General features: G+C 33.1%; 1 protein-coding gene across 1 annotated transcript; it reads right to left on the bottom strand.

Moving 5' to 3' along the window:
• Nucleotides 1-518: 518 nt before the first annotated feature.
• LOC25500625 (NAC domain-containing protein 43) lies at nt 519-2,512 on the bottom strand. Its single transcript, XM_013589101.3, has 3 exons — nt 2,170-2,512; nt 1,711-1,985; nt 519-1,579 (listed from the first exon to the last, which is right to left on the bottom strand). The coding sequence occupies exons 1-3, from the start codon at nt 2,351-2,353 to the stop codon at nt 734-736; spliced, it is 1,305 nt and encodes a 434-aa protein (XP_013444555.1). The 5' UTR covers nt 2,354-2,512; the 3' UTR covers nt 519-733.
• Between the last annotated feature and the right edge of the window lie 8,905 nt (nt 2,513-11,417).

Raw genomic sequence — 11,417 nt, 5'->3', positions numbered from 1 at the left:
AGTGGTTATATTCTACTCTATTTCGTATATTTGTCTCTTAATCATTTTTCTTAATTAATTTAAGGAAATGTTAACTAATGCCCCCAACACTAGTTAAAGATCTTAAATGTTTTTTTTTTATAAAATAATCTGTAAATTAGAAATTAATTTGTTTGACATTTTTAAAAAATAATTACTTAATTTAGAATATTTAAAGAGTGTTACGGGGTATCTTAGTGGTCACTTCTTAATATAAATACATTTTTTCCTTAAAAAATATTTATTCCAAATTTAAATTCTACTTAGTGGTTATATTCTACTCTCTTTCGTCTATTTGTTTCTTAATCATTTTTCTTAATTAATTTATTTCTACCTCTCACTATTTTCCTTTTCTTCTATACTATATTTAGACTAGAGACAAAAAAGGTAGAAGAAAATCCAAATACGTCGTGTCACAATTTTCAATGGATTCTTATAATGGTATTGCCAAAAGCATAATATTGATGGACTTAAGACATACAAAGACTAAAAATTAAAAATAGAAGCTAATTCAAGTAATGTGTATTGACTAACAACATTATCCAATTTAACATATATTCTGTAATAATATAATCCCTTATTGACTTGATGAAGAAAAAAAAAACTAAAAATGATATATATGATATCAAAGTTACTAGTTATTTATCTATTTCACAATCGAACAAGGGAAGAGAAAGAAAAAGAAGAAAGGGGAGATTATTTTTATTTTAATATGTCACACTGACGTATTCGACACATGACATAGTGGTTCAGAAGACGACAACAAGGATGAAGTTGATCGAGCAAAGTTCCACAGATCAATCTCACTTGCATAGTCATGTGAGGGACTAATGTAAGCAGTAGCTGTAGTAGTAGTAGTAGAAGTAGTAGTTCTGGCGTGTGTTGATAGTGATGAAGTTGATGATGATGATTTAAGTGTGGGAAGTTGAAGATCTTGATCATTAGTGCAATATCCCATTGTGGGGTCAGTAAAGCAAGCCAATTGCCTAGAAGCCTCAGTTTGTCCATTCAATTGAGAAGCAACAAGCCTATCCAAAGCTACCCAATTAGTAAGACCACCATCACCACATGCTATCACCATTGATGATGATGATGCCTCTAATGGATTATTAACCATGTTGTTATGATGATGATGATGATGATGATCAGAGAATGACCCTTCATTTTCATTAGCCATATCTACTTGAATAATTGCATGATACCCATCATTGTTGTTCTCATTGTTCTCCATGCTTGTTGATTTTGGACTTTCTAAATTTGGAAGTTTCATGAACCTTTCATTGTTATAACCACCATTGTTGTTGAGAGTAGATTCAAAAGGCCTAGCAAACCTTCCATAATTATTATTGTAATTTGCTTCATAATTCTCTTCCTTGCAACCCCTTCCCATTTGTTGAAGTATTTGCTCCAAAGCTCCTTCATCACAAGTATCATACAAGTGATGGCTTCTTCTTCCCTCTCCAGAAGGGCTGTCTAGGGTTTTGAGATGATTCTTCTTCTTGAATATCCTACACACCACCCATCCTTCTTCTTGACCACCATCACCAATCATATTCGACACCTAAAATTTCGTCGCAATAAACAAAACAATTTAACCAATTTATTTTCTATATAAATATATACATAAGTATCATTCAGCGAAGTGCTTGATTAAGTTGTTTATCCAGACGTATATTTGTATCAAATACTTACCAGATTGGTGTCATTGGTGGTGTTATCGTCGAGTCTATACTCATGCATGATCCAATCAGATTTTTGGCCATGAGGAGCACGACCTTTGTAGAAAACAAGAGTCTTTCTCATTCCAATCCTTTTTCCATTACTATATATAACTTTGTCACGACCGGTGGCTTTCCAGAACCCTGCAGCCGTAGCGCGATTGGTTCTTGTTCCGGTTGGATACTTCTTGTCTTTATGGCTGAAGAAGTACCAATCATTCTGCGGAGTCGTTCCTATTTTGCATTTCTCTAAAATAAATAAGATAAAAAAAACCTCATATTAAAAACACGATACAATATTCCAATATATATTTATTGTCTTCCACTAGAAGAAATAAATAAAAGGAAGAAAGAAAGGATAAATAAACTTAAGAAAATAAAAATGAATGAATGAATAAATAAAGGTATATAGTTAGCTAGTTATTTATATTACCTTGAATGTCCCATGGTTCAAGCTTGTTGAGATCAACATCACGAATAACATCAAGGTCAATCTTCTCATAAGAGACTTTTTTCCTCAAGTAGTATTGAAGAAGCTCTTCTTCAGTAGGATGAAACCGGAATCCAGGAGGAACTTGAGATTGTCCATTAACAGATATACTCATGTTATCAGGCATTAAGGTAACTAAAGTTGTTAAGAGAGAGTGGTAGCAAAAGAAGATAAGCTAGGTAGCTATGTAGTGGTTCTAGATTTTCACAAGGGACCCAAAAAGTTGAGAGAACACATTCAAAACAGGTAGGAAAGAAAGGAAAGGAAAGGTGAAAGATAATGAGGTGGTGTGTGTACTGGAATGAGTATGTAAAGGCAGACTATATATATGTGTTGTGGGACAGAAAGGACCAAATGATACCAATAGAGAAATTAAAATATTGATTTTTTTAAAAATTTGTTGAGAGTACCATAATAATGATATGGGAAAAAAAGTGGTTAAGGCGGAAGGGAATAATATATTATTTTTTTTGTTGAATACCTTAGTGGTGAGAATCATACCTTAAGTATGGAGAAGTAGAACATGGCGGGTTTAAACTCATGTTAACGAGTGATCTGAGATACTCGTTAACAATTTTCTATCAAATATCCATACGATTGAGTTGTACTACAAAGCAAGAAGAGAATCATTTATATACAAAGTTGGCTTGTAAGGTGGGCAGTGTTTTTAAGTTATGAACACATTTTAAAATCACATTTCATTCCGTAATGAAGTGATGAACTCTCGACACACCCCTCATGTTCGGGACCGGTGCATGGTCCAATAAACGTTGGATAGACTTTGATAGCATAATGGAATTTGGAATGAGTCTAACTTAACCCTATAAAATTGGTATGTAAGGTGAAAGACGTCTTTTACTTAATATCATTACATGTTCATATCATATCTCATAGGATAGAAATTTCTCAAGAGTATCATAATCTATTATAGTTTCGTTGAATTAATCACCCGTGATTGTGATATCATCACTTGATCAACAATATTTAGTCCTAATGATCCTAGCTAAGAGAATTTCGAAGGTGAATTTTGAGGGTTCGATTTGCGATCCAAATAAGAAAATCATGATAGAATAAAATATTACTTTTCATCCGATAATAATTGATCTATTTGTACACACAAAAAAATCCCCAAAATAATCAACACCTTCAATTTTGAATGTGACATTCACTATATCTTTCTAAATGTTAACCTTGTACTATATAATCTATGTTATATAAACCATTCTCAATTTAATATCTTCCACCATACATATTTATATATGACAATGATAAATACATAAATACTACATGATACGGCTAATGCAATAAAATTACTATTATCTCTCTTTCATCCACACAATTTTTTATTATGTTTGAAATTTTCAAATAATTGATATAGTATTAGAAACGTCATGACATGATAATTTTTGTTCCCTCACGTGCACTTAAAAAATATAAAAAATTGATATATATTATAAATTTTAATTAGTATAAATATTAATAAAAAAAAATTAAATGTTATCAAAAAGGTGTAATTTAATCAATTTATAGAATATAAGAATTTAATTTCTAATGAAGAATATTTAAAAATAAAATAACGATTATCAAATATTATAAAAAATAAATATAATTTTTACTATATTTTTATACAATGACATTCATTAAATATAATATAACTAACCACACAAGGAACTATCGACACCAAGAGAGGTCTAGCTCCACCATACACTCATAATGGGAACAAGAATTACCACGGTATTTTCAAAAAAAAAAAAAAAAAAAGAACCAATGCCATGAGAAAAATTGAATTATGTCAACTTGTTGTTTAATATCTAACGTCTAAACCGTTTCTAATGGAGCACACAACTTAATAAAATATCAAGCATAATCATATGAGAAATGATATTTGTACAACCTTTTTTGACAATTTTTAGACAATTTTTAGACAATTTTTTCTCTCATACTCACATTATATTCTTACTCTCTCTCTTCCTTTTTCTCTCTCCATTGTTTTTGACCAATGAAAAGAGAGTAAAATGAGGTTGACATTAAAGTTGTTAGCAAATGGTTGTTCAAATATCATTGCTCTAATCATATCCATCATCTCGCTAGAGACCCATATAACTCAGAAAGGTCTCAACCAAATCACGTGGTAGAACCAACATCCAACTTAACCTCATACATACATACACCACACCCTAGACGCAAAATCACATGTTACAAAAAGATAATTAACACATTCAATTGTTAGCCAACATAATACAACTAAACATCTGCATGATAAATAATAATCATACACCAAAAGAAATTTCGGCAAATGATCCATATACAATATGAGTTGTCAAGAAAACACATTGCATTTGAAGGACACCCAACTTTTCCAAACCTTATACAAGATACATACCTCCTACTTTGACCGACCACCCTCCCCTAGAGCCACACCTGGAAGAGCATTATAAGTCTAATTGGTCAAAAAAACTCCATATGGGCAAAGTTTCCACGACCAATAGTCCTCTCCCACAATATGTGAGCACCCCTTCAACACCACTAACAAATCGACGAGTAACTCTGTGCTCACAAACAAACTAGCCTCTTATCCACCTCAGGTCCCACAACCACCCACCAACTTCCAACGATCTCATGTTTCACACCTAAATATCGCCCCAAAAGAAAGTTCTAAGCCGATTCCGGGTAACCCTCTTGACTATCTCGTTAAACCAATATCAGAGGTGGAATCTAGACCAGGACGAGACCCTTTTCCACTAGGGCGAAACTAATCTCAAACTTCCCCCACACCCTGCATAATGGGACATGGCTTATCTAACTTCGTTCATGGCACACATAATATCTCTCCAAAGACAAGTACCCACGAAGAAGACACTTCATCGCCACTTTCCAAGTAGGGCCAAATTGACATAACACATAACTCTAACACATAATCCACTTCTAGACTTAACTCTGCGACATTTGACCATCCTTTTACGGTTATCAAATGAGTCTTGAGCGTCTTATACTAGACAATGATATTGTGTCCTCGTGAGCTTAGCTCAGTTGGTAGAGACAAATGCATAATATATGCAAAGTCCAGGGTTCAAACCCCGACCACCACAAAAAATAAATAAATAATAATGATATGGTCGAAAATATCACTACCAACCTTTTTACGTGGATACCAAATAATTGTTCAAAAACTTTTGTATAACAACTGGTCTTTTTTGGGTTAAATATTACTCTCCATTTCACAACGGTAATGCATTATGCATTTTCACACCGATCAAAAAAAAGTATAAATACAAAATAGATAATAATACCTTTACTACATTATTCTTCTTTTGGTAACCAAAAATATCTTGTGCGTGCAATTATAAAGATAAATTCTCTCAAGGTAACTGAGATCTATTTAAGGGATTGACATCTCCCAACGAATAATTTTTCATACGCATTGGCCAGAAAATAAAATAAAAAACACGAATATATTTATTTGGAAAAACAAATCAAATATACTAAAGGAAATAATAAGAGAGAGTGAGAGAGTACTGTGTATATGTTTCTATTAAAGGGAGGATCATCTAATAATTTGGGACCAAATCAAAATTTTCTTTTATAGTTGCTTATTGAGTGTTCTTTCATTCTTCTATGGAAACATCATATTAACAAAACACAACGACACACCTAAGAGAATCAATGAAATTAAGAAAGTAGAAGAATCTAACAAGCTGGATGATACCTTCTCAAAACGCAAATTAGGACTCTTCAACAAAGTCACATAACTATTCATTTTATGCAATGCAAGAATTATATTATAATCGTTAAGTGATGCAAATAATATTAATTAGAGGGTACTATTAAACATATATATGTTGTTAATATTCCATTAAAAATTAAAAATCATTATTCATTTTTTGACAATTTTTTCTTTTACAAATGTGTTATTTTTTGGTAGTTTTTTTTTCTTTCACAAATGTGTAATTTATTGTAAAGAGGAGGGAGTAAATTATATAAAAGAACAACGTGGTAGAAAAGAAAAAGGACAAAACTGATTTCGTTTGTTTTATTGTTTGAAGGGACACCAGACACAAATAACCAATTGGGTAGAAGGGTTATAAGAAAGAGAATATGAAATTGTGGGGTTAGTTTTACTATGCTCCGAGAATTGCCACCAACCAAGGAAGATGAAGAAAGAGTTATTTTCTTTCTTCGCAAACCGAATATCCTCTATGCATAACTGTTGAGATTAATTTTTCAAACCTTGTTTAATCTAAATTAAACGGTAAACTTTATTAAAAATTTTAACGCTGCTGCATATCCGAGACTGTATTTAAACCTAGAATCTTGATTAAACTAAAAGAAATCTATGATTTCTCATCTGAGCGTTATAGGGCGAAGAAAGAGGATTTAGTAAGGAGGGAAAACATAAAAAAAAATAAAAAAAATGTTAGTGTGGGGTCCATGTGTATGCAGGTATTAGTTAAGGGACCCACAAAGGGTGGACGTTGTAGGGATTTTTTAGAAGAGTAAGGGCGCACGCCCACATCCATAACTACGACCTCTGACCTTAAAATCTCCATGGAAAAGCACCTCTCAAACAACCATGGACCATCGCCAAAAATTAACTTCTCTCTCTCTAGTGAGAGACTATTGATAACTAGCTATTTCTTTCTTTATCATACTTTTATCCCTTTCTTTTTCATGTTTGGCTTGTGCAACCACCGCAACAAGAAGAAAAAAGAATAACGCTAGTAGGGACACTTGGGATGAAAATAAGAAAAATGTGATGGATGGTAAACTAGTTGCTCAAAAGTTGTTAACATATATAATAAATATATATAGATATAAATATTCGTATTGAGAATTATAGGGTGATAAACTAAAAAGACTTAATGATGTGTTTCGTCCTTGCAATTAGGCGTCATTTAAAAATTAGTTCATGTAATCGCTAATCATGACAATTTACCCTTGCATTGTTTAATCATTTAAAATTCCGTCCTTTGACCAACTTAATCACTGTCACGTCATCAAATTAGCAAAATGGCATGGGAATGGACAATGCAAGGGTAAATTGTCAGGATTAGCGATTGCAGGGACTAATTTTTAAATGACGCCTAATTGCAAGGACGAAACACATCATTAAACCAACTAAAAATGAATTGGTTCATTTGGTAAGAGTTTTAAACTCTTTAAACAAGTGATCAACTGATCATAGGTTCGTGTCACTAGTTCTCCGGTGGAAATTAATTACCATTAAATTGCGACGAAAAATTTATACATATAACATTGAAAAAAACCAAGTTGCTTGGACTCCAGTGGCAAGGAACTCCTTTCAAGGACATATTCGGGGAATACCGTGTTCGATTCCTAAGGGGAACAACGTTTCGCCAGTTCGCATGCCTATACGCATGAGCCAGATTAGTCGTTCATCTTTGGTGGGTCGGAAACCGGTGCGAAAGCAAAAAAAAAAACTAGAGTTATAGAGATGTCAAGGATTCGACTCTCACTCTCAACATAAAAAAAAAACTAAATAAACTAAAATAAACTAGAGTTCATATGCACTTTGTACTCAGCCTCTCTTGCTCTGCTTCTTCCTTACTTTCATTCTTTCTGTGTTTTTCTTTTCCTTAGTAGTTTTTATACATAAATAATAAGGACAGAGTCTGTGTAGAAGTAGAAACAATCCCTATTTTTGAAAGAAAAAAAATTCCTTATCTTGATTGGTATAATATGAAAATTTTACCGAAGCTACCTATGTATTAATTAAGTAAAAAAACAAAAGTTACATGTAAAAGCCTATGTCATCATCTGGCCCAATGTACGTACATATTATTGTAGGAAATTCTTTTACCGTTAAGGCATCTCCCATAAAGAATATATATAAAAAAAATCATAGCAAGGAAACTCATCAAATCAGACAAGTGACACGGAAGTTATATATATATATATATATATATATATATATATATATATGAGTCAGGATCCGTTGATACCAGGTGTCAACTGATTTGTTGACACCAAATCTCAACCATCAATAATCTATAATCAAAGGCTAATATTAATGTTCTATAATAACCCACTAGAGTAGCAAGTATCCAAACTTTAATCGCATACTTTTATTGTTATTAATTACTAATAAAATTTAACATAAAATAGGTCAGCTTTTATTACTAAAATTAATGTTCTAAATAATCACGCATAACAGTTTTTCATTATCTTCAATCCCCGTTTATGAATACTGGGTTGGTGGGTTTGCATCCATTGGTGGGGACTTTAGGTGTGAAAATTGATTTTAGGTATTTCTATCACCATGGCAATATGTGGGAGATTTGAAACTCATGCAAATTCGAAGGTCTATAAACCTTCGCTAACATGCCAAGTATAAGCATCACCGAAATCACGTATGCCACTTTTGAAACCGCCAAAAACTAAAACACTGAAAAATTGTTTAAAATCTCGCAAAATAGACCTATAATTGAATTATTTAAATTTTTCGGATAGCCTCCTACACCATTTTATGAAATTGGATCAACCTAAACTTAAAACCGACACAAAATTGCATAAAATCTCGTAAAATAAACCTATGGTCATTAATTTTTTTAATTTTCCAGGTGAGCCGTGGCCCACCCTAACCCAAGAAGGGCTCCTCCTCTTAAAAATATATATATATATTATGATTTACGATTGACAGTGTAAAAAAAAAAAAAAAAACTATGTAAAAAAAGAAAATAAAGAAAAATTGTGCATGGAGTTATATTTACAAGGTTCATATAATTAGTAAGTAAACACGTTAAACACGGCATACTAAATAAGGACTTAACGTAGCCACACTGAACTATCTTTTCTTCCATGTACAAATATTGTGCATTTGGTTGAATTTTTACTATATGCTAACGTGAGTTACAATCTGTCATTGTTATTTTACCATCAGCATCAGTCACATTGTTATACTAAAATTTCAAATGCACAAATATATCATCACCGTTAATTGACTATTATATCAGTATCTACCTTCCTTCCTTCTTTGTCACAACTATTAATTAATAGCTAATTTGACTACTTTGCTTTCGTATTGAATATATTATGAGAAAATAGGTCAAATAATACTATTCTTAGTATTAGGACTCTGAATCTTCCGACTTGTTTTAGCCATAACAAAGTACACTTAAGCTACCTGCATATGACTCCTCATATTTGTCTATTATTCGCAACTTGACAATGAACCCTTTTTTTTTTTTGGTAGGTTATTTCTTATTTTTCAAAATGGCATTCTTGTCGAGTACCTTATTTGTCACTAAACCCGCTTTAATATTTTCGTTAATTATCTAGAAAAACCTATAGAGTATAGTCTGGTTATTAATATTATGCAAGAAGATATTTTTTGTAACTTCCTATTAAAAAGAATTGGAAGAAAGAGAAAAAAGCGATGCGAGGGAGGCGGCCACCCTAGGATATCCCTATGCACTGGTGGAGTCAGAAAAAAAAAAATTCGTATGGGTCACTAAAATAAATTATAATATTTAAACACAAATTAAAGTTGTAATAAACATTAAACACGAAGTTGAAATGATGGAGTTTGACTAAAAACTTATGGTTGATACTTAAATAATTACATATTTTACAACTATAAATTTTGAAACTTTTTTGTACGGTACAACTGCTAACCGAGAGAATTGTCAGTTGACATGACAGTATGCAGGAGATTTGAAACCCATGCAAATTCGAAGGTCTATAAGCCTCTGCTAACGTGCCAAGTATAAGCATCAGAAAAATCACGAATGCCACTTTTGAAATCGCTGAAAACTAAAACAGTTGAAAAATTGCTCAAAGTCTCGCAAAATAGACCTATAATTGAATTATTTAAATTTTTTGGGTGGGCCACTACATCACTTTGTGAGAATTTGGATCAGACAAAACCTTAAACCGATACAAATTTGTATAAAATCTCTCAAAATAGACCTATGGTCGTTAATTTTTTAATTTTTCCGGGCCCACCCTAGCCCATGAAGGGCTCCGCCTTTGTCCCTACGGCAACCACGCAAGTATTCTCCTTTGCAGGCGGTAAGGCAACCACGACAACCGACCGAGAAGCACATGACACGACAAGTTTGGAACGTTCAACAAACATGTAGGGTTTGACAAAGGCTTGAATAATCAGCAAGGTTGTTCTCAATGCGATCGTGAAGGTAACATATTGCAAGATCTTATTCGCAATTCAGGGAGCGATTACCATGGTTCGAAAATTGATATGAAAGATAGGCTTGGAGGTTTACGTGTAGTTCTTGAATTAATAGATTCAGGAAGAAATTATTGTGACATTTTTAAACTTCCTTGGCCCGTGGAAACGATTAGAACATTCCACTCGCGGTAACATAGTTTGGATGTTGTGGAGGTGGACAAGGTTGAGGTTACCACTCGCGGTGGTGTTAATGGCAGCCATTCCACTTCTGCCGCACTGAAGCGCATCAGAGAAGAAGAGTATGATGTAGCATCTTTCTATTTTACAAATTTCCTTGAACAAATACCATATGTGGAGTTGTGAAAGGAATTCGAGGTTTGCAATAGTTTGATGGAGGATTTCTTGTCACACAAGAGAAACGCAAGAGGATAATTATATAGTGTAGTAGTATGCTAACAATGAATAAGAAGGTTGTTGTGGTGCGGGAGGAGAGTGATTGTGAAGGTGGAAATAATTTTGGGCTGAATCGTTTAAGGGAGACACATGGGCTACAAGTAGAAAAGGGTGTGCATATGGAGAAATGAAGTGAGGGGGTGCTACTTACAAAGAAGCACAAGGGAGGGGGAAGATCACAATGGTGAGGGTGGTATGGGTAAGGGGGGAAGGTATGTTATCTTTCACTGTTTTGGTGAAGGATATGAAGTAGGTGTGTAGGGGGTGGTGGGAATGTTGAGATATATTGACACGGTGCAGTTGTTACAGTAGCGTATTGTTGATTTGAGTTTTACAGTCACTCAGGTTGCGCCAATGGGGTGATTAAGTTATTTATTTTCTCCTCTGGAAATAATAAGTAATGAATGTTATTAATGATGTTATTGATTTATTTACCTCGTTTCTCGTTTATTTTAACGCTTGTTGCCTAATGATGTCAAAATGAAAACTTGTAATTTGGTTCAATTGATTAGTGTTTCATTGCATGCTTGGTGCGGTGATTTCTTTAAATTAGTTATCTCTTATCGTGGACAACATCTGAAGGTTGATTCAT

The sequence above is a fragment of the Medicago truncatula genome, chromosome 8, assembly GCF_003473485.1.
Source record: "Medicago truncatula cultivar Jemalong A17 chromosome 8, MtrunA17r5.0-ANR, whole genome shotgun sequence".
Lineage (NCBI taxonomy): Eukaryota > Viridiplantae > Streptophyta > Magnoliopsida > Fabales > Fabaceae > Medicago > Medicago truncatula.
The sequence above is the reverse complement of the archived record's forward strand: the minus strand, read 5'-3'. Positions and strand labels throughout refer to the sequence as shown.